We start from the raw sequence: 24,450 nt of genomic DNA on the forward strand, positions 1-24,450 counted from the left end.
CCTAACAAGGTGTATAGCTTCTGTGGTTGAACGACCCGGTATGAACCCAAACTGGTTGTCTGATATAGACACTGTCATCCTCACCTTTGTTTCAACGACCCTCTCCCATACTTTCATGGTATGACTCAGTAATTTGATACCCCTATAATTATTACAACTCTGGATATCACCTTTGTTCTTGTACAATGGGACCACCGTACTCCACCTCCATTCGTCTGGCATCCTCTTTGCCTTGAAAATAACATTAAATAGCCCAGTCAACCACTCTAAACTTGCTCTCCCTACACCCTTCCAAAATTCCACTGGAATCTCGTCTGGTCTGGTTGCTCTTCCCCTATTCATCCTACGCATAGCCACCACGACCTCCTCAACCTTGATACACCTGCAGTGCCTGAAGTCCCGGTGACTCACGGAATGCTCCAATTCGCCTAGCACAATATCCCGATCCCCTTTTTCATTCAGAAGTTTGTGGAAGTAAGTTTGTCATCTCCTCTTAATCTGGGCATCTTCCACCAGTATCCCACCATCCTCGTCCTTGATGCATCTCACTTGGTCCAAATCTTGAGCCTTCCTCTCTCTCAACTTGGACAACCGAAATAACTTCTTCTCCCCGCCCTTTTCCCCCAGTTCCTCGTACATACGGCTATAAGCTGTAGTCTTCACCTCTGTGACCGACAGTTTAGCTTCTTTCCTAGCTACCTTATATCTCTCCATGCACGCTCGCCTCTCCTCCTCACCTATGCTCCCCACTAACTTCAAGTATGCCGCCTTCTTCGCTTCAACTTTACCTTGGACCACTTCATTCCACCACCAGTCACCTTTATGCCTACCAGATACACCAGTCGAGACCCCTAACACCTCTCTCACAGACGCCCTTATACAGTCTGTTGTTGCTGACCACATAGTGTTTACATCCCCACTGCTCCTCCAAGCTCCCATAGCCAACAACCGACACTCCAAATCTTGGGCTTTATCCTTAGTCAATGCTCCCCACCTGATTCTCGGTGATCCCCGAGTAGACCGTTTCCTCCTCGATAACCTAATACCAACGTCTATCACCAAGAGTCTATGTTGTGTCGCGAGTGCCTTGCTCGGAATCACCTTGCAAGCCTTACACAAACCGCTGTCACACCTCCTGAGGAGAAGATAGTCAATCTGAGTCTTCGCTACCCCATTTTGAAAAGTAACCAAATGCTCCCTCCTCTTCGGAAATCTAGAGTTCGCAATCACCAACCCAAAAGCCTTAGCGAAGTCCAACAGCGTGGTACCTCCTCCGTTCCTCTCCCCAAAGCTAAATCCTCCATGCACCTCGCCATAACCACCTGCGCTTTCCCCAATATGACCATTGAAATCCCCTCTTATGAATAGCTTCTCGGCAGGCGGTACCTGGCGCACAATCTCATATATCCCCTTCTAGAAGCGTTGTTTAACCTCTTCAGATAGGCCCGCATGCGGCGCATAGGCACTAATGACGTTCAGGGTGTACTCTCCAACCACCAACTTAATAACCATCAATCTATCATTCACTCGTCTAACTTCGACCACAGACTCTCTAATTTCCCTATCCACCAAGATACCTACTCCATTCTTACCTCTCTCGACTCCTGAGTACCAAAGTTTATACTCGTCTGCATCCCTCGCACTCGACCCTACCTACCTTGTCTCCTGGACACACGCTATGTTGACCCTCCTCTTCTGGAGAATCTTCGCCAACTCTATAGACTTACCCACCAATGTACCTACGTTCCATGACCCGATTCTTAACCTATAGGCACCCATATTCCTTTTACCTCTCTTGCCTCTCGGCGCACCCCCTAACCCCTGCCTTACCTCCCACCCTACCCCCCGAGGACATGACCTCACTCGACTATCCCAGACCATAGCCACTATACCTACGACAGACTAAGGGGAATCAATACCACACCCCAAGCAATGGACCAAGATAGGCAAAGACAGGCTACAACTAATTAGCTCACTAATACAATGGATACACTAATATGAACTATGACTGCAACAACTTAACTAACACAATGAAGGGGACAGTGAAAAATAGGAGGTACCAAGTCCCGCCAGTAGAACCTGGGAGTTGTCTAGGAATATATGTCGAAGTTGCGTCCACTTAGCACGTTCGCATCCAACTCCTGCTGACCCTTGTCGGGGTTGTTCCTTTTGTTTGCACCCGCGCGTCTCGCTCACCGAGAGTCCATAACCTGAAATACACACACAACACCAGGAAGACAAACAAAGCCGGGGGTTGTCACCGCTACCACTGAGGCCCCTCCTGTAGCAAATAAGAGCTAAAAGGTTGCAAAAGATGCAGAATTGGTAGGCGTTTCTTGAAATTACAAACCCAGATTTAAGAAACCCAGATCGGCGTTTCTTGAATTCTAGATCTTGCACAACCGACACAATAAGGTACTAGGTAGCAGCTAAAAATCCAATGTAAGTCAGAGCTGAAGATTGTGATGAAATACCAGAATACCATAGATAATTAACACAAAGATTGTTAAACAATAGTCCACAAAAAAGCAAATTTGGTCAAATCAACAGAAGGGAAAAAAAAGAGAAAAGAAGCTTTTCTTCTGCTAAAGAAAAAAATGGAAAAGTAGCTCACACGTGCGAAGAACCAATCGTCGGTTTCGAGCAGTTGGAATCATACGTTAGGAGAAAACCTCCGGTCCACCACTTTCCACCATTCGAAGCCTACTCCTTCTAGCGGCAAAAATATATTTAACCCATGTACATTTCGCAGTAACAGTGGTACTTTCCAAGATTAATGACTACCTCAGAAAAGAAAAGATAGAAAAAAAATGAGAAAATTAGTTAGGTGAGATGTTTAAACTATGTTCAACCTGATTCCTTAAAAAGGGATATGTAGGCAGCCTCACGGTTCGGTCCAACCAAATAAGAATTCAGAAAAGCAAAAAAAATTCCAAAAAAAAATTCCCAATAGCTGAAACTGGGGCAGAGGTTTTTATTTCACTTATAAAAGAGTCGGTTCCAAGAGTTGTAAGTCCATAACCCCTCATTTTGAGTCTACTTTGAGCCTTCATGCCGACCTTTTTGTCCGACCCTATCCAAAAACCTTTCAAATAAAGACCTCTCGATACACCTTCAAGAATGCCAAGAGAAGCATGCAATGAGCAACGGCGATCACGCGACATGAACACTGTCAGGATACTCGCACAAGAAAAGCGAAAGAAAAAGAAAAAGAAAAAGAAAAATGAGAGAGTCTTTTAGTAAAAACCCTCATGGGCACTGTAAGGCGACAGTAACCAGAGATGAATAAATGAGAAAGACTTGTTGGTGAAAATCCCTCGGGCGCTACTAGTCGAAAGTGAGTCGTGAAGCTGATGCAAAGGATTGGCACGGATAGGCCCGACTTCAAAAATCATAAAAATGGTAAAAGGGAAGATTGGATTAGTTTGATAGATTAGGACGTTGATTCCAAAATGCATGTCATGATTATTAAGGCTAGTTATTGGAAAAAAAAATTCTTCCTTCTGTCCTTCCGACAGGGGCATTTCTTGTTAATATTTATTTCTTTGCGTCATTGTGTCCTTCACCCTAAGTCAGTCCTTCTCAAAACAAGCAAGAAAAGATTTCAAAATCTGCTACCAACTTTTCAGTTGTACAAAGTAAATTTGGCCAGCAAACTTAGTTGTTAATGTCAACATGCCTTGAGGATTCATACAAAGGCTCCCTCAAAAGACTCGTGTTAGCCTTCTTGGCGCAAATAAAGATAACTTGTGATTCTCTCTGACAGACAAATTGCTCAAAAAGCAGGAAGTCATTCAAGATATCAGAAAAGATCACCTAAGAAAAGATCGCCAATTGGGATAAGGCTGATTGAGCCACAACTACAAATGGTACTGCGTATGAAACAATTAGGATTGATGCAGAGCAAGAGTCTCTAGAAACCGACTTAAGCTGATTGAGCAGAAGCCAAGCTGCCCAAGACTCAAGGACACAAACCAACCATCATTTTCAAAACTGACAAATTTTTCTTTGTATGAAACAGGAACAAAGCGGTGCAAGAAAAGTGATTCAAAAAGAGAACAAAAAAAGAAAAAAAAACAACAAAAAAAAAGAGAAGAAAAAGAAAAGACGAGAAGAGCCGACAAAGGGAAGTTTCTCAACTCTTTGTCTTTATTTGTCTTGCTAATTATGCATAAAATCTTGCCATTGATCTTTACATTTTTCCTCCTAGGATAAAAGTCCTAGTCTGATGGATTTTCCTCCCAATATCTTAGTCTAATGACTCTTTCTCCTAAGATAACAAAAATAGACCTAGTCTGATGAATCTTCTCCTAGGATCAAAATCTTAGTCTGATGAATTTTTCTCCTAAGATAGAAAACCTAGTCTGATGAATTTTCTCCTAGGATAGAAATCTTAGTCTGATGAATCTTTCTCCTAAGGTAACAAAAATAGATCTAGTCTTATGAACTTTCTCCTAGGATCAAAATCTTAGTCTGATGAGTCTTTCTCCTAAGATAAAAGACCTAGTCTGATGAACTTTCTCCTAGGATCAAAATCTTAGTCTGATGAATTTTTCTCCTAAGATAAAAAAGAGACCTAGTCTGATGAACTTTTCCCCTAGGATCAAAATCTTACTCTGATGAGTCTTTCTCCTAAGATAGAAGACCTAGTCTGATGAACTTTCTCCTAGGATGGAAATCTTAGTCTGATGAATCTTTTTCCTACGATAGAAAACCTAGTCTGATGAATCTTTCTCCTAGGATAAACATCTTAGTCTGATGAATCTTTCTCCTAGGATAAACATCTTAGTCTGATGAATCTTTCTCCTAAGATACCAAAAAAGAAAAGAGACCTAGTCTGATGAACTTTCTCCTAGGATCAAAATCTTAGTCTGATGAATCTTTCTCCTAAGATAGAAATCTTAGTCTGATGAACTTTTCTCCTAAGATACCAAAAAGAAGTAGAAAAAGGCCTAGTCTGATGAATTTCCTCCTAGGATCAATGTCTTAATCTGATGAACCTTTCTCCTAAGATAGAAGACCTAGTCTGATGAACTTTTCTCCTAGGATCGAAATCTTAGTCTGATAAATCTTTCTCCTAAGATAGAAAACTTAGTCTGATGAATCTTTCTCCTAGGATAAACATCTTAGTCTGATGAATCTTTCTCCTAAGACACCAAAAAAGAAAAAAGACCTAGTCTGATGAACTTTCTCCTATGATCAAAATCTTAGTCTGATGAACTTTTCTCCTAAGATACCAAAAAGAAGTAGAAAAAAGGCCTAGTCTGTTGAATTTCCTCTTAGGATTAACGTCTTAGTCTGATAAATCTTTCTCCTAAGATAGAAAACCTAGTCTGACGAATTTTCTCCTAGGATATTTTGAAGAAAAAAAAGAAAGTCTGGATTTGAAAAAAATGGGTCAATTTTTAGTTTCCTTAAGTTATCAATGTTTAGTTTTCTTGAAATTAGGGGCCCCGCCTGGAGAATAGGGTCAGTCTTTACTTTAGTCAAGCTTAGTTTATAGTTTTCCTAGTCTATTCTTTAGTTTACTCTCTTCATTGCATCAATAGTACAAGTGATTTACAATTTTTCTAACAACTCGCAAATCTTCCTAGTGCAAACTGGGCAGAAAAAATTTCTTTTATTTTGTCTGTTTGGTTGTAATCAGGCGCCCACCTGGAGAACAAGGGAAGATAGTTCAAGTTTCAAGGAAAAAGCAGTTTCGAAGGAAGACTGCTCAAGTTTCAAGGGAAAGTAGTTTCGAAGGAAGACAACTCAAGTTTCAAGGAAAAACAGTTTCAAAGGAAGACAACTCAAGGTGCAAGGGAAAACAGTGTCAAGTAACAAGAGAAGACAGTTCAAGTTTAGCAATCAGGAGCCCACCTGAAGAGCAGGGAATACATTTCAAGTTAGCAGTCAGGAGCCTGCCTGGAGAGCAGGGAATACATTTCAAGTTAGCAGTCAGGAGCTCGCCTGGAGAGCAGGGAATACATTTTATGTCAGCAGTCAAGAGCCCACCTGAAGAGCAGGGAATGCTTTTCAAGTTAGCAATCAAGAGCCGCCTGGAGAACAACGGAGTACAATTCAAGTTTTAGCTTTCAAGTTCTTATTGATATTTGGTAATATGATCCGTTTTACACTTACATGTGTGCCCAGATAACAAAACGGGGGCAGAAAATTTTCTTTGTTTTGTCTATTTTCTTGAAGTTAGGAGCCCGCCTGGAGAGCAGGGAATACATTTCAAGTTCAGCAATCAGGAGCCCGCCTGGAGAGCAGGGAATACATTTCAAGTCAGCAGTCAGGAGCCCACCTAGAGAGCAGGGAATACATTCAAGTTTAGCAATCAGGAGCCCGCTTGGAAAACATGGGAATATAATTCAAGTTCAGCAGTCAGGCGCCCACTTGGAGAGCAAGGGAATAGAGTTCGAGTTCAGCAATCAGGCGTCCACCTGAAGAAAAGGAAAAGCATCTCAGATTGCAATTCAAGTCAACAACCAAAGAATCTCACGGCAAGAATGCGAGTCAACAGTCCGAAGTGATTAACAGAAGTTAGTCACAATAAAGAAAAAAAGAGAAAGGCAAGAAGCTAATCCAAATGCAGAAGTTGATGGAAGATGTGAACTGCTTAAGACATGGTGGAAGTCACAAGCACTACATGTCCGGTCTTGATCCAAAAAGTTGTAGAAGAACGAGCTAGCACGTGCAACTAGCAAGCGTCAAGGTTCAAATCTAAGGTCCGCATGAAGAACCATTCAAGACTAAAGATCAAGCTTCAGAAGACTTATAGATAGGAATCTTGTAACTCGTAGTTGACAGACTTAGCTAGTCTTTTTCATGTTTTGATTTTTGATGTAATAACAGGACTGTGGACCGGAACCTCAGCGGAACGGCACCTTGACTGGCTCTCCACCTCGGCATACTCCATCATCTCACTCACCTCTGAACTACACGTGGACTGATTCCTTTATAGCCAAGAATATGTAGGCAGCTTAGATACCAGGGCTCGGTCATGTTCACCTTTTCTCTTAGCTTTAGTCTCTCCAAATAAGGGTCGGGTAAAAAACCTTGTCTAGTCATTCTTTGTCTGAAAACTCTTCGCGTTTCCAGTCAAAAAGGGGCAGCTGTAGACATGTGATTTTTTACCGTCCCCAAGATTTTTTATATTTTAGCGTGTAAATATTTAGTTTAGGCCTAATATAGCTATTTCAACTCATTTTGACTCTTTTACTTTATTTTGTTACAAGAAAAATGAAAATCACAAAAAATATTTTAGTTTATGTATTTTTCATAAATTTTTTTAAAAAAATATAAAAATGGTACCTTATTTTTAACTTTATATAATTTCGAAAACACAAAAATAGTTTCATGTTTATTTTAATTAATTAAGATTAGTTTTGGATTGTGTAGTATTTTTATCTTATTTTAAAAGGAGTCAATTAAGGTGTTGGATCACAATTTAAAGAGTTTTAGAGCCCAGTTCTTGGCCCAATTTGGATTAGTCCATTAAGCCTAGGGACCCTTCTAGACTCTTCTTTGGAACAAAAAAACACATGAAGAAGACCCTAAGGACTTAACACAAAAGACCCAGGGACTAATGGGCAAAATACACAAAAATACACCTAAACCTAGACTCTACCTATAAATTAATGCTTACAAAAATCAAAAAGTGGAAAAAGAACGGATATACACTGAAAGAGAGGAGCACAACTTTTGGTAATGGAGATCCCCACCAGTTCATCTTTTCTTCAAAAACAAAAACCATAAAAAATTCCATATCCAATGAACCTAACGCCTAAGAGAAAAAGGGGACATTCTGCAAAGAAGAAGCTAGCGCCGCAACAGTGAAAAAACGAACCCACCCCCCTGAACTTGTCTCATTTGACACACCCCACCTAACTTAACAGACCTAGAAAATCAGCGACAATCCAAGAGTAGAGCCCGTCGTCCGTCACCTAGCTCACCGAAAATCCGGCAACCTCCAAATCAGCGACGGACCACACGCATCGTCGCTGCTTCTCCATCCCAGCAATATTGTCGTTCACCACCATAGCAGCCCTATCCCCTCGTCGCCACTGCTCACTGCTCACACACATACACACCAACAGAAGCTTTGGTTTTTGTCACCTTTTAGTTTCCCTGTCTTCGATCAATTGAAAATTGAGGTTGAGATGCTTGAAGTTTTGGACAACATGGTCTACATCTTATTCCGTCGAGTGTCGTCCGACGAGATTCCGCCTCATCGAGGTCCTAAACTGTTTTTCTTATTTTCTCTTGGATTACCTACTGGAAAGCTCATTATTTGGTTCAAGGTTTTCTTCTTCCTCCATTTCTTTTTCGTTCCTCTTATGTGATGAATCAGTTGTGATACAAGTTTAATATGAACTGGGAGTTTATGTTTGGTTGATTCTTTTCATCTGGTCCTCTATAGTTTGAACTAATTTTCCCCCTGTTTCTATTGAACTCGTCTGATTTTTGTTGTAATGCTCCATGTTATATGTTGTTGAATGTCTGTTATGTCTATTGAACTCGTCGGGATACCTTAAGAGGAGAACTCTTTCCGTTTTAGTAACAGAATTTGGTTGTGTAGAAGAAAATATGTAGTATAATTCACCATTCAAGTGTTAAACCTCAGCTATATTCAGTTTTTAGAACCTTTTGGACATCTAGACATGCTATATACCAAATTCTAGCTGGACCTTTGAAACTAATTGCTATTCATGTGTAGTAGTTCATTTTAGAATTTTGGGTAACTTAAACTGATGTGATATTGGTTCTCTCGGTTGTTATTGCTTGTGAAAGTTGTTCTTGAAAATTGAATGGGAAATCAGTGAACAATAGCGTTAAGCCATGAATCGTTTAATTTCAATTAATAGAAACTGGGTTTATTGTTTGATTGACGGTGGATAGTGGAGTGGCCTAGAGATAATGTTTGGGCCGGTGTTTAATCTGGTAAATTTGGTAGGCCGTGTAGATTTATGAAAGGTCTTGTTGCATTTTGTTGATCTTCTGAAGGATAAGTTTTATTCCATTGCTAAATCGTATATGTAGTACTGAGTGTTGGTGATAACTGTGAAGATATGTTAAAGAGGTAGCACATTAGTATTTGTGGAATTCGATTGTGTTCGATTATTATAGTCGAATACAAATCTTTTCTTTTAAATAAATCGAGGTGTGCCATCAATTAGACTTTCCATGGCCCTCGCAAATTTAAAAATGCGTAGTTGCTTTAGGCGCGTAATTTAAAATTACTCTTCTTAAACTCGGGTGCGCATTTATGTGACCCAAATCCAAAACTCAACAATGTTATATAAAATGTGTTGCGGACTGCGGGTGCATTTATGTGACGCGGTTCAAGACGTATTTTAAATGACGTTGCAATCTTCCTTAAAATGATTAAAAGCGGTTAATTAGTTAAAATTGTATCATAGGCTAAAACATGTATTAAAATTAGTAAATAGGCCAAATATAATAGTTGAGCGACCGTGCTAAAACCACGGAATCCGGGAATGCCCAACACCTTCTCGCGGGTTAACAGAATTCCTTACCCGGATTTCTGTGTTCGCAGACTGTAATACAGAGTCAATCTTTTCCTCAATTCGAGATTTGAACCGGTGACTTGGGACACCATAAAATTATCCCAAGTGGCGACTCTGAATTTTAGATAAAATAATCTCGTTTCGATTGTCACTTAAATTGGAAAAAACTCTCACATACTCCCCCTCCGGGGGTGTAGGTAAAAAGGAGGTGTGACAAATGTGTTTGGAATTTGATGATATCGGGCCTGTATTTTGGTTCCGGAGCCCAGTACAGGTCTTACATATGATTTAAGTTGAGCCTGTAAAAGTTGGTAAGAAACGGATGTCATATGACGTGATTCAGAACCTTAGTTGTAAAACTTGAAACTTTGAAAGTTCTTGAGATTTTCTTTGATTTTGATGCAAAATTCATAGTTGTTGATGTTATTTTGGTGATTTGATTGCACGAGCAAGTCTGTATGATATTTTTGGGTTAGTGTGCATGTTTGGTTTGGAGCCCCGAGGGCTCGGGTGAGTTTTGGATAGGCCACACAGTGAAATTTGGACTTAGGAATTGCTGGTATGTTGTAGGTCTGCAGGCTTCGCATTTGCGAATAAATCATCGCAAATGTGAGAGAAGGCCTGGGCAGTTCTGATCGCAAATGCGAAAAAGCCCAGAAATCCCCATTGTCGCAAATGCGAGTTCGCAAATGCGAGTTTGCAATTGCGAACAGTGATCGCAAATGCAAGATTAGTAGGTTTTGAAGGGTTCACAATTGGGACATCTGCGACCTGCAAATTGACTTAGCCGAAAATCTTTTATTTTTCAAACTCTTTCAAAACATAAACCCTCTAGGGCGATTTTCCAAAGAAAAGTTCTTCTCCAAATCGATTGTAAGTCATTTCTAACTCGTTTTCTTCAATCTTTAACATCTTTTCATGGTGGGAAATGAAGTGTTTTGGGTAGAACCTAAGTTTTTCAAATTTTAGGGATTTGGACCTCTATTTGAGATCCGATTTCAAAATAAATTATATATTTGGGTTCGTAGGGGAACGGGTAATCGGGTTTAAGTTCAAACCTCGGGTTTTGACCATGTGGGCCCCGGGACAATTTTTTGACTTTTTGGAAAAAACTTTAAAAAACCTATTTTCATGCATTGGAATTGATTCATTTAGCATTATTGATATAGTTAAATAACTTGTGGCTAGATACGAGCGAATTGGTGGTGGAATCAAGAGGTAAAGCGATAGTTGAGACTTGAATTGTGTTCGTGGCATCGAGGTAAGTGTTTGGTCTAACCTTAGCTTGATGGATTAAGAGTTGTGTCCTATTTTCTATGTGTTATTTGTTGAGTACGGCGTATAGGCATGGAGAAGAGTATCTGTACGTTGGTGTCAAGCATGCCCGTGAGTCTTATACTATAATTAATGTGACTCTGTTTGTATTGTTCATGCCTTATGTGATGATTTCTATTGTTGAGCAAAGCTTGTGGAAGTAATATTGGTATCTGAATATTGAAGAGTGTTGGCTCAAGTTGTAAAATGAATTGTGGAAGTATTATTGGTAATTGAACCTTATAGAGCATTGGCTCAAGTTGTAAAGTGAGTTGTGAAGTAAATGTGAAAAAGAGAAGAGGATTATTATATTGTCTCCCTTGCCGGGATGTTGTTGCTTTTAATGCTATCTCCCTTGCCGGGATGTTGATGCTTTTGATATTGTTCCCTTGCCAAGATTTTATTTATTTCCTTGCCCTTATTGCTTGTGATTGTTGTTTGGGTGAGGAAGAGTGTTAAAGCACGAAGGGTGATGCCGTGTATTGTTTTGGTGAGAGAGTGTTAAAGCACGAAGGGTGATGCCGTGTATGATTTTGTGAGGAAGAGTGTAAAAGCACGAAGGGTGATGTCGTGCCGCACGATGTACAACTCTGTGCCGATTATATTGATTTTATGGTGAGAACGAAAGCAAAAGCACGAAGGGTGATGCTGTGTAGATTATATTGATTCTTATGGTAAGGACGGGAGTAAAAGCACGAAGGGTGATACCGTGCACTTGTTTGATTTCTGATTCTTGTTGATAATTGAGTTATGGTGTTCCTTTTATTTACCTGCTGTCTTTCTATTATCATTTGATATTTCCCCACTCTCATTCTTAACTGTACATTACTGCTTTTATTTTCCGCTGTATATGATTTAACTGCACAGGTTTATTTGGTAGTCTGGTCCTAGCCTCGTCACTACTTCGCCGAGGTTAGGCTAGGCACTTACCAGCACATGGGGTCGGTTGTGCTAATACTACACTCTGCACTGTGTGCAGATCCCGATGTAGCAGCTTTCGGACCTTAGGTTTGGGGTTGCTGCCTTCAGTCCATTCGGAGATCCGAGGTAGTCCTATAGGCGTCTGCAGGCCTTGGCGTCTCCTTTTATCCTTTTATCCTGTTTCTTTTATGTATTTCGGAGACAGTGTTGTAATAACTCTTTCGGACCTTTATTTGTAGTATTCCTAGACAGTCTGTGGAATTGTGACACCAGTCTTGGGTAGTTTATGTATGGATCGGTATTGACATCTTTATTAATATATTACGTTTCAGTCTTCCGCCTTTAAATTTTCGCTGTTTATATAATGTTGGCTCCTAACTGTTAAAGGATTAAAAATGGGAAAAGGGTAAATAATTCAAATGGTTGGCTTACCTAGCTTTCACTAGTAGGCGCCATCACGACTCCCGAGGGTGGAAAAATCCGGGTCGTGACATGTAGCTACCATTTACTATATTACTTCTTATAGCTATATTTTCAGGTTTTTTAGAGTATATTTGGTGTATTTAAGCTACTGTATTCATGAATACAGTAGCACTTCTCGGCGTGAAACAGAGGATTACAGCTAGACAGATTTTTGTATTCGATTGTATTCACGGCGTGAAACAGGGGATTACAGCTAGACAGATTATTGTATTCGACTATATTCACGATATGTATTTGTGAATACAGTAATGTAAATAGCGCAATTCATGGTCTATGCAGTTGTTTTTAAATGGAAAATGAATCAATTAACATAATAGACTCCTAATATAACTCAACAAACTCAATTATAACATACAAAATTTATATTTTCAGTTATAAAAAAGATTCTCAACCGAAAAACACCCAAATAATATAGCAATCTTCAGAGAAAATATGTTGAATATTTTTCTCAGCCGATAAATACAACAAAAACAGAGCAATTTGAATACATATATACATCTGAATACATAAACTATATTAATTAAAAAAATATATGAATACATTCATGGAGTACAACGAGACAGTGAATACAATGAAATACATGGAATATAACGAGATACATTGAAATGCAATGGAAAAAAGACAATGAATACAATGAAATACATGGAAATATAGCGAGATATATATTAACAGAAAATTCAAGTTGCTCAACCCCAAACTTCGTCGTCTTTTTTCAAGAACAACTCTAATGTCATCTCGTCCCCTAATGTCATCTCGTCGAGAGGGCTGCGATTCTGACTTGAAATGCCACTGTTCATGTTACCATAATACCCTCACGTGCACTTCAAAAAACCTATTCTTTACAATTGAAGCCGTCGGAGCCACTGTCAGCAGTTCACAGTCTCGACGGAGTTTACAAGCACCATGGGCACAAGTAGTGTGTTGCGGCGGCGGTGAGGTTGAAGCAGCATTAGTATCTAGTCTTCGCTCGCCATCACCGTTGCCTCCGGTTGCCGTTATTACGCCGGAGAAAGTTTTATATCGGATGATTGCTCGACAACCCAAAAGTCTTCGCCGGAAAACTTTAATTCTGATGCTTTGCCGGAGAGTTCTGGTAGTAAGATGAAGGTGGAAGATGAGAGAGAGAGAGAGAGAGAGAGAGAGAGAGAGAGAGAGATGAGGGAGGGAGAGGGGAGGGAGAATAGATATGGGGTAGGGGATGGATTTGAACGTATCCCTTCCTTCAACTGGATGGAGAATAGAGGAAGAATACATTAAACGTATCTCTTCCTTCAACTGGATAGATTTGATGCTTTGCCGGAGACTTTTGGTAGTAAGACGAAGGTGGAAGATGAGAGATAGGGGGGGGGAATAGATATGTGGTAGGGGATACGAGAAATTTAAGGGGATAGAAGAAATTTGAATGGAGAGAGAAAAATAATACAAAGCTTATTTTATGGCTTAAGGGTAGGAGGTGACTATAAATAGATATTTGACTATAAAAAATCAAAAGGTAGCTATGATATATAATTTTTTAAAAGGGTATTTATTTAAAATAAATAAGGTATCAACCTTTACTATAGGAGGTAACTAATCTTTTGGTAGTAATTAGTCATCTATAGATACCATTTGCTATATTACGAATTATAGATACTTTTTGTGTGGTTATAAGATGTATTTGATGTATTTATGCTATTGTATTCATGAATACAGTAGCAAAAAATGCGTGAATCAGGGAAGTCCAGCTAATCAGGTGTTGTATTCGAGTGTATTCGACTGTATTCATGGAGTGAAACATGGGATTACAGCTGGACAGATTATTGTATTCAATTGTATTCGACTGTATTCACGGCGCGAAATAGGGGATTACACTATTTTTAAAACGGAAAGTGAATCAATTAACATAATAGACTCCTAATATAACTCAACAAACTCAATTATAACACACAAATTTTATATTTTCAGTTATAAAAAAAATTCTCATCCGAAAAATACCCCAAAAACATAGCAATCTTCAGAGAAATTATATAATACATATGAATACATAAATTATATTAATTAAAAAAATATATGAATACATTTATGGCATATAGCGAGACAGTGAATACAATGAAATACATATAATACAGTGGGATACATTGAAATACAGTGGAAAAAAAAGATAGTGAATACAATAAAATACATGAAATACAACGAGATACATTGAATTACAATGGGAAAAAAAGACAATGAATACAATGAAATACATGAAAATACATTGAAATATTTTAACAGAAAATCAAGTTGTTCAGCCCCAAACTCCGTCGTTTTTGTTGAAGAACAAACCCTAATTTCTGACGAATCCACCGTTCACCAGAAGCCGGTAGTGAAAACACGACCCAATGGAGATTGTGGAGAGTGCGAGGATGGGTTGCTATTAACCACGAAATCAAGGAAAACATTGTTTGGTTGCCGGTGTTACAAATAAAACACGACCCAAATTCTTATTGCACAATTTGAGAACTAAGAAATTGATTCAGAACGATGGGTTGCTATTAACAGGGTTGATCAAGAAATTGATGGGTTGCACAATTTGAGAACTAAGAAATTGATTCAGCAAGAGATCACTGTTGTGTGGAGCAAAAATATGGCGTTGAGAGATAACCATGGAGAAATATGGCGTTGAGAGAGAGGGGGGTGGAGAAAAATTTAAAAGAATGAGAGAGAAAAATAATACAAAGGGTATTTTATGGCTTAAGAGTAGGAGATAAATATAAATAGATATTTGGCTATAAAAATCAAAAGGTATCTATAGAATATAATTTTTTAAAAGGATATTTATTTAAAATAAATAAGGTATCAACCTTTGCTATAGGAGGTAAAAATTCCATCAAATTATTCTACTTATTTTTAAGTTTCACACTGTAGCAACAAAATAATTGAACAGGTCCAACAGATAACAAAATTATCACAAAGAATAAACTGTCATAACCCAGTTTTACCACTCAAAAGGGAAAGAATCAACAAGTTTAAACTGTCATATCCCAAGCCACATGATCACTTGTCTAGAGTTTTCTCCAGCTATTCTTGTTCCATATATGTGGAACTTGTCCAAGTTCAGAAATTAGAATAATGAATAGATAACACAATTATCTCAAGGAATAGAATAAATTCTCCTCAAACTTTTACCTGACGAAAGGAGATTAAAAAATGATAGAGCTAGTGATGTGAGGTGCAAAGAGAAGAATCTGCACTATCAAAACTACTATAAATAGATGTCAAATGACTCGCTATGTCAAGTGAGCGAGCCATAAGAAACTAGAACACGAATACAAGAGTCATTCTCTGTTCAGTTTCAGCCACATTCAATGGCATCACTGCAATGACAAAAGCCAGTTGCGCAACAAACTGTCTGCCAAAAAACCACCACTGTGACTTGCCACAAAGCAAATGAGCACCACTCTTTTGCTGACAAAATGAAAGAGATGACAGGCAAAATGTTCCACCACGAGAATCACGGTCAGCAATCCACCTGCCATGGCTCCAAAACTCAACAATCAGTAGGCCATGGCTCCACGGCTATGCATGGTGGTTATGCTAACCATAGCCAGCAAACTGCATGCCACGGCTCCAAAACTCAGCATTCAGCAGGCCATGCCTCCACTGCTATGCACGGAAATCATACTAACCACTGCCAGCAGACTGCATGCCATGGCGCCAAACCTCAACAATCAGGATGCCATGGCTCCACTGCTATGCATGGAAGTCATGGTAACCACAGCCAGCAGACTGCATGCCATGGCTCGAAGAAGGAAGGGGGTTTCATGCATAAGATAGGTGATCAGCTGAAGACCATGAGGAGAAAGAAGAACAAAGATGGACGCTGCAGAGATGGCAAAGATAGCAGCAGCAGTAGCAGCAGCGATGAGAGCGACAACGAGAACTGTGGAAGGAACAAGGTATAGCCTATTGTCTACTTTTTGCTTCTGTATATTTTGATGTTCACTGATGAGGAAAAAGAGTAGGTATTATAAATGTTTCACAAAATTGATCTAAAACTTGGGACATCCACAAACTAGGGAAGAGAACAGATTTCGGAATCTGTTAGTTTAACCCTCCACAATGCTCACTTTCATAAAGATAGCTGTTTTACTAGTTACACTGAAGCCTAAAGTCTTCTCATTTTTGCAGAGAGAGAGCTGCTGAAGAAGTAAGCTCCAATACTCAATAAGAGACAGAAGCTATCCTACTAATGAACTGTTGCTCAATGTACTTTGTCTGAAAGCGATGTCTGTGTCTGTGAGAGAAAGCTAAGTGAGGATGTGCACTATGAATAAATGCTAATACTTCAATGTACCTATCACCTATGGTCTATCCAGTAATGAAATAAGTTTCTGAGATCAGTATTGTCTCTTTATTTTGGGATAAGTAATCGATATTGCCTCATGATGAAAAATGAAATGGACGAACAATGAACAAAGACAACAGAAAGCCATGTAGAAATAACCATGGAACGAGTAAGAGTAGATAATAAGAGAGAAAAAATGGAGGAAAGAAAGAGTAAATCATAACGGAATGACCATTTTCACCAGCATTTGCAGGCATTTTTCCAGTATCAACTGTGGACTGGATACAGTCTGTCTTTAAGTTATACGCAGCAGAGCTCATCATAATTCTTTTTATAGGCAAAATAGACAGAGCACATAACCATTTTAAAGCTGATGAAATAAATTTTGAAGGAGTTGGTAGTAACTAAGCAATTTCATCTTGTTTCTAACCATTCAGATGAGATAAGAACTAAAAGGAACCCTCAAAACAACCAGGGAACTCCTCATAAAAACTCCAGAAACCAATATAAGAAAGTAGTTAAATGTAAATGGAAACAAAGAAAGGCTTAAATAGTTCAGGCTACTCATGAATGTATTAGAAAAATAGTATATTCCATTAGCCATTTGAAGGCTTTGATCTTGCTGCATTTCTACTAGGAAAAAAAAGCAGGAATCCATATGTCAAAAGTTCAAAACTAAAACGCAACGAGATGCACAATGAGGACAGGCAGCACCATCCGGTCCAGCTGGTAAACAGGGGTTAGAAAGAGTATATTGAAACTAATCAAACTTTGCTGGCCTATTGGACGCTGAATCTCTTAACAACAAAATAAGGAATGTCTATGTTCATAAAGACGTACCCACACCAGTGTTTACATCAAATCAATGAATGCCTAACATATGTCTTCTACATATAGTTTAAACCACTTAACATGTTAAACTTATAGGTTTGGTGTAAACACCGAGTGTGTCTAAGCTTTTGTCATTCATAATACCCACACCTAAAGAGATGGAGAGAGAAGATACGGAGGAAACAAGGAATCTAGTCAATAACACAAAAATCCTTTAGTGGGGCCTAGGGGCATAACAATGGCATTATATTTCTACATAGTTAGACAGTTCAAACCTAAAAGATGTAGATTACTTCCATAAAACTCAGCTAGTGGGATTTAATTGAGAACACCAGATATATGAATTATTTGCAAAGAAAATTATGACTAATAATTTGTCATACTTTCCATTAAAATAGTCTGTTGATTTGCCTTCATGTCAGTCAAGATGAGAATAAGTTTCATTACTGCTTCTCTCAGAAATTTACACTTCAGTCCTTCTAGAGAAAATCGTTAAATTATTAGGGCAATGAATTTTCAAGATTTAAATAGCAAACGAATATCAGCATTTCCTTTTCTTTTTTGGGTCTATTTTATTATGCAAGTCTCTGAACCAGAACAATTTTACATGTCTTTTTTAACTGAAACAGGAGGAAGAAAAGGTATGGGAATCTCAAAAGGATGGGAACCTGGCTTATTCTTTCCTTTGCATTTTTGTACGAGCCAAAAGGTCAGTTCATGGGCTACATTACCACTTCTTTGTGAACTGCAATATATGTGGTGGATGCGGTCAAAAGCTTAGTTGAAGGATTTGGAATATAGCCATAAGAAAATAAAACATGGCCTGGAATAGAATGAGATGCTCTTCAAAGTTTAGCCTTTGGTAGAAAAGGAGATTCAAAGATGATAGGACAACTGATAAGAAAAGAATCCCACCACTAATTCTTGTTGCTATTGCATACATGTATATATTTCAATCATTCTGTGAATATCAGGCAACAAGAAGACAATAGTCCAGAAGAAAATATCTCTAGTTTCAATTCAATCACTTATGGCATCAGTTCAATGTAGCAAGCCCACTCAGCAAAACAATCATGTTCAATCCTCCACTGTGTGTAACAAGACCTGCACACCAACTAGCCAAAAGGCTGTTTGCAACAAGACCAGCACTCCAACTATTCAAAAAGTGTGCAACAAGACTAGCACCCCAACAAGCCAAAAGGCAAATAATGAGCGCCACTCTTTCACTGACAAAATGAAAGAAATGGCACACAAAATGTTTCACCATGAACATCAAACTCAAAATGGTCAGAAGGCACACACCCAGCAACTACATCAGTCTGTCTGCCATGAATCCTGTGCAACTCATGGCACTCATGCTAACCATTCCCAGCATTCTTCATACCATGGTTCGCCTCATACTACAACTAATGGAAGGAAAAAGATGGAAGGGCATTGCATGCCTACGATGCAAATGAGGAAGAACAAAGAAGAAAAATACAAGTTCAGCGACAGCAGCAGCAGCAGTGATGACAGTGATAATGAAAAATGTGGACGGAAGAAGGTATGATCCAAACCCTCCTATGCATCATTAGAAGGCAATTGTGTTAGTAACCATTTATCCATATAAGCCTAGTAGGACACTTGCAGAAACGGTCACAACTACGAAGTTCTATTATAAAGTAACAAGTCTTGAAATTTATAAATGTTTTCTCACTTCCGAGCCCATAACCGGAGAATATCAAAAAATTTCTCTACAACCTAAATTTCTTGTTTTGTGTGCAGAACTAAGAGAAGAGCCCGTGAAAGATCACATACAAGGAGTGCAAAGATGAAAGCAACTTGAATCCTTTAATAAGACAGATGCTAAAGTACCTTAACATTTCATCAACATTTCTTATACCTGAATGGATGAATGATGTGCCTGTCAATAAATGCTTATCACTTTGATTATGCAATGAAAATGTTCAATGTTGAATTTAAGTGATCAGAAGAATGATCTGTTCCTTAAACCAATCAATATGACCATATAATCGCACTACAACTTCATTAGCATTACTAAACCAAACAAAAAGAAATTGGATGGTGAGAAAGTACTTTCTGAACAGGGTTGACATATAATGGCCAATGACCACCTATTTTCTTTCAAAAGCTTATAGAAAATGAAAATCCTCGATTAGAAGTCCATATATCTTGGCTATAAGCAAAACAAACATATAAAAGTTTTCCAGAAACTACTTATAGGAACCTTGCTACTTCTTAAAGTGAGTACATATCATATTTTCCCATACAGACGCTTGGTCCATTGCAGGAAAGTAATGGTATCATAGAAAAATATACAAAGAGGATACTCCTGAGGTGGGGAAAAGAACTAGAGGCTAAAGCTTTAGATACTAATTACTAGTAGTACTTCACAGTGAGCAACATTTGCAGATATGCTACAACAATGCCATACCAAAAAAGATGCCCCCCACCCCCACTCCCTAAAGAAAAGAGGGAAAAAATCCTATACCCTACAAGGAAGCAGTCATGAACCATCTTTGCAAAAACTGGACAAAAAAAGTAAAACTATCACCCGTTGCTTACAGTTAAGTAGTTGAAAAGCACCCCTCTTTCACGTGATTAGAAACAAAAGTTGCAATAGCATGAACAGCAAGCTTTTCAGCTTCCTCTTGGGTGGACTCAGCCAACTGTAAGTGCTTTTTCCCAATTTTGAAGGAGTGATCACCACCATCAATCACATATAATTCATTAGCACACTTCATTTTCTTTCTTACAGCTTCCAGCTTCTCCAGTGGACAAAGCCCATCTTTGCTACCCTACAAGAAAATAAACCACAACATTTATACAAAGTCTTGAGCATGGATAAGTTTATAGTTAGCACCACCACCCTCTCCCGAGAAACTAATATTATGGTATTATAGCAATGGCTGACAACAAACATGATTATTTGAGATGTGAATAATATTAAAAAAATTAGCTAAAGAACCTAGCAAATTAGCAATGACTGCACCAAAGCCGTCAAATTAAGTCATAATGAAACGTATTTGTGTATGCATGTATGTTAGTGCAAATGTACACTTAGGGCTATAACAAGTGTGTGTATAGCCCATCCGTAAACAATTAGGTTTCGCTAATGTGTGCGCCCATTCTTGTGCGTATTACTAAACAAGAATGCCCGTCTAACAAATAAGCCTCTATAAGACCGACCTTTATGTTCATGTGACATGGATGCATCTATAAGCAAGTGCTTTACCTGCACAAACATAACAGGTACATCAAGTTGTAAAAGCAACTCATCTCGTGTTGCACCTTTTGCACCCTGAAAGATTTGCAGCTAGACTTGTAAAAGAGACCCAAAAAAATGACTGCATATATATTCAGCAAAAGATAATTACTAAAAAGGTAAAAACAACAATAATAAGTATAACAACGGTAAACTTCACATGCATTTATATGCAGTATATATCTTCACTGCAATGTATACACATACATGCCTAAATAACTCCACTTATATAAATAAATAAGTAATGAACATCACGAACATGAGCATCGAACTCAAAAACTGATGCGATTGTGTTCGTTCTTCACTAAGTTGCTTAGATACCAGTACTTAGTTTATACGATGAGCATTCTAATCTTAATAATAAATTTAGACCACTCAAGATTGACAGAAATAAAGCACTTGATTTTGGAATAAGAACCAATGTAGCACATCACACAAAGAACATGTACATACACATCAAACAATTGTGCATCTATGCAGTGGCGTAGCCACACAGAGTGAAGGGTAGTTAGTTGAACACTCTTCATCAGAAAATTATACTGCATATATAAAAATTATACCGTGCATATAGGTCAAAAATTACTTTCTATATATTAAACCTTTAACACCCTTAAGCGAAATTCATGCCTCAACCACTGCACCCGAAGAGTTTCTGTGTGTATATGCATAAAGCACATACTCAAACAATTTGTAGGCTCGAATGACCAAAAATAGATGCAAGTATTCAAGAATTTTCAATTGCAATAGTTATCAAGAAAGATTAGAAAATAATTTCACGTGCTAAAAGTAGATAAATTAGCAATGAGGGAATTAAGGGATTTTCTTCTTATAATAACTTAGATTTATTAAAAGGAGGCCTTTATTCTTCCACAATTATAAAAAGGAATATGGAATTTTGACTAATGAAAGAGATATTAAAAAAAGGACAAATGGAAGAGCAGCTCATAGTTTCAAATAGAGGGCACAAAAATCCAGCTTTTAACAACTAGAAAGGAAAAAAGGAATTTAAGTTGGTGTTAAAGATACAAACCAACTGGCGTCCAACTGATCTCCATGTCAGGATGCAAACACAAGCTAAAATTTGTATCCATCTTACTAGCTTGTGGAAAAAAGAGACACAGATTTTATAAGCTTTTTAAAATCTTTGGTTATATGCTAAGAATAAATAATTCAATCCAGTAGGAGAAATACAAAAATCCATGAATTTATGGAGGGATTAGATTTTCAGTATGTAAGAAACGTCATCTTTCCGCCATCTCGGGTTAGTCAAATTATTTCGATGCAAACTTCCAAAAGGCAACATCATATGAACGTCAGCAAAATACAAGTTGGATGTAGAATCTTAACCATCTAAGCTTTAGAAAGCTTAGACATAAATCTGGAAAATCAATCATCATTAAATCTCCAGCTTGGGGGAAAAAGGGAACATTAAAGAAGTAAATACAACCAAAATACACATTTTACATGCATAAAAACTGAGCAGCAGGAATTAGAGCTGTAATACAGATGGGAAAGGGCAGGAGCACTATCTGGATAACAGATAACCTTTAATGGGTAGCCCAAGCAAACGATAGCTGAAGCACCGACGCCGTTAGCAGCTATCATGCAGCTAACCCTACACAAAGGAGGATATTCGCCGCATGTGTTAATATGGAATTAATTGCATTACCCTGCACTTCATCAATTATCCGGTGCAACAAGGCGATAAATACATAAGATCAGGCAATGCACCCATATAAACATGGCTATGTGAAACACAACAAAGTTCTAAGTACCTTTCGTCATAATCTCTTAGAAAGAAACAATTCAAACACTGCAATTGGGAAGTAGTAGAGCATCCAGCAAACCAAATTTGAGCAAAGGTAATATAAGATATCTACACATAAGTTAATTGTTACAATGCTACGGAGATTAGAATGGACACATCCTGAAGCTCATCTATTGAAAGAGGTCTAGAATGTATGGACCCGGACATCCTTTCTGACTAATACCCTGATTAATTTATCTGTGCTAGAAACTCAACTCAACATGAATTACCCCTTTCTTATTCACAAAGGTTAAAATTAGGTTGTCTAGTAGATGACATCAACTGATTTTAAATAAGACAGGAGAAAGTTCCAAATTGTATACACAGTGTTCTAAACATGAGCAACGACTATCACCTTGAACCCATTGACTTCCCTGCCAAGATCAGCGGATGCCCAGGATATTTAGCAGACACCTCTTTGACAATATCGGAGTGAAAATCAACCAATTTTTCTGCCTTGGGGGGAGCCCTCCTCTTTCCACCAGACATATCTGCCAGAGTCCATAAAATTTCAGCAAGAAAATATGTACTATAAATGTTTGTGGATATTGGATAATACGTCGAGTGAAACATAAATCTTACATGGGTAGTCAAAGGTCACAACTTCAGCAGCATTCAGTTCCTTGCTCAACATCTCCTTCCATCTTCACAAAGCTTGGATAAGTTAGTACAGAAACTTTATGCTACTCATAAAGCATGCAGCTAAACTCTGATTTTAAGAAGTCGTTTACAACAATGTCAATATGTTGATTGAAGCAAATGATATAGAGTAAAATCTGTATATATTGTAAGACAAAGTTGACTGCCCTCCATAAGTGAGAAAAGTCATTTTACTCTTTTTCATAAAAATTGAGTTTAAGTTCTATGCACTCATGGTATAAAAAATATTTACACAATCAGATAACTTTACAATGTAAGAATTTAAGTTATATACAGGTCATCGAAAACAGGTAAGCCTCCTTAAAATGTGGATTTGTAATCTTGAAAATAAGACAGGTTACCTACTAAAACAACCAGTAAAAGTGACCTCATAATGTAAATATTCCTTACACTGATGGTGTATAAAACTTAAAATCAAAAGGTAATTATATATAACTTTATCTAATAAGCATTTATTGATAACCTATGATAGAAGATAAGTAACCAGCTATAACAGGTTTAAGTTACACCGTAGTATACAAATTCATTACACTGTCAGTACATAAGAGAGATGACCTGATCATCCAATCAGAAGTGGAAGGAGCACCAGCACCATGAGCAAATACCACTACTGGTGACTTTTTTGAGCTTTCATTCACTTCTGCTTCTTTTTTTACTTGTTGCTTTTTTGACTCTTCTGCTTCTTCCTTCTGTTCTGTACGCTTGCGTTTTGAAGCTCGTCGGCTAGCCATTCCGATCGATACCGTTGAATAACCCGCCGGCGGAATTGGTTTCGAGCTATCGGAATAGTTATGCTGGAACTGGACGCGGACACCGAATTTTGCTGATATCGATTTTCGCGCCAAATGTTTGGACAATTTGTGAACGGTGGAAGTATTGGGCGGGGCTGACGAGAAGATCAATCAAGAGTTAGGCCCATAGTTTACATGGATAAAGTGCATCAAACTAGCTTAACTTATGGCACATTTACGCAAATGTCCCCTTTTTAGGACACTCTTTAGATTTTGTCACAGGTATTTTAGACAAATTGCCGGTCATATTCATTATTTTTTTTACCCATATACATAAATTATATATTGATTATATATAATTATATATATATATATATATATATATATTTATATTATACCTTCACCGACTATTTTTAATTTAAGTGATTGGAAGGACGGCTATTAGGGTTAATTCTTCTTTTAAATATTGTGCAAATATAGTCCTTAAAGTTTTACTCCTTCAGGATAACATAGGACATGGGTCTAATATTTTCTCATAAAGCATTAGAATGTGATTTAATATTTTCAATAACTTACAAAATTTAGGTCGTGATCTAACGCTTTCTCATGAGATTTTC

General features: G+C 38.0%; 3 protein-coding genes and 1 long non-coding RNA gene across 4 annotated transcripts; 2 read left to right on the forward strand and 2 right to left on the reverse strand.

Moving 5' to 3' along the window:
- Positions 1-483: 483 nt before the first annotated feature.
- On the reverse strand, positions 484-8,306 carry LOC138876402 (uncharacterized). Its single transcript, XM_070155318.1, has 3 exons — positions 8,260-8,306; positions 7,941-8,058; positions 484-1,386 (listed from the first exon to the last, which is right to left on the reverse strand). The coding sequence occupies exons 1-3, from the start codon at positions 8,304-8,306 to the stop codon at positions 484-486; spliced, it is 1,068 nt and encodes a 355-aa protein (XP_070011419.1).
- Positions 8,307-15,488: 7,182 nt separating this feature from the next.
- LOC104215053 (uncharacterized) lies at positions 15,489-16,594 on the forward strand. The gene is made up of 2 exons (XM_009764792.2): positions 15,489-16,150; positions 16,383-16,594. Exons 1-2 carry the CDS (start codon positions 15,668-15,670, stop codon positions 16,395-16,397), a joined length of 498 nt encoding a protein of 165 aa, XP_009763094.1. The 5' UTR covers positions 15,489-15,667; the 3' UTR covers positions 16,398-16,594.
- Positions 16,595-18,342: 1,748 nt separating this feature from the next.
- LOC104215052 (uncharacterized) lies at positions 18,343-19,332 on the forward strand. Its single transcript, XR_011401802.1, has 2 exons — positions 18,343-18,913; positions 19,135-19,332. It is a non-coding gene; the product is annotated as an uncharacterized lncRNA (long non-coding RNA).
- Positions 19,333-19,528: 196 nt separating this feature from the next.
- LOC104215051 (uncharacterized) lies at positions 19,529-23,975 on the reverse strand. Its single transcript, XM_009764790.2, has 6 exons — positions 23,658-23,975; positions 23,025-23,086; positions 22,798-22,933; positions 22,181-22,250; positions 20,606-20,671; positions 19,529-20,168 (listed from the first exon to the last, which is right to left on the reverse strand). The coding sequence occupies exons 1-6, from the start codon at positions 23,831-23,833 to the stop codon at positions 19,938-19,940; spliced, it is 741 nt and encodes a 246-aa protein (XP_009763092.1). The 5' UTR covers positions 23,834-23,975; the 3' UTR covers positions 19,529-19,937.
- Between the last annotated feature and the right edge of the window lie 475 nt (positions 23,976-24,450).

The sequence above is a fragment of the Nicotiana sylvestris genome, chromosome 8 (assembly GCF_000393655.2).
Source record: "Nicotiana sylvestris chromosome 8, ASM39365v2, whole genome shotgun sequence".
Classification (NCBI taxonomy): domain Eukaryota; kingdom Viridiplantae; phylum Streptophyta; class Magnoliopsida; order Solanales; family Solanaceae; genus Nicotiana; species Nicotiana sylvestris.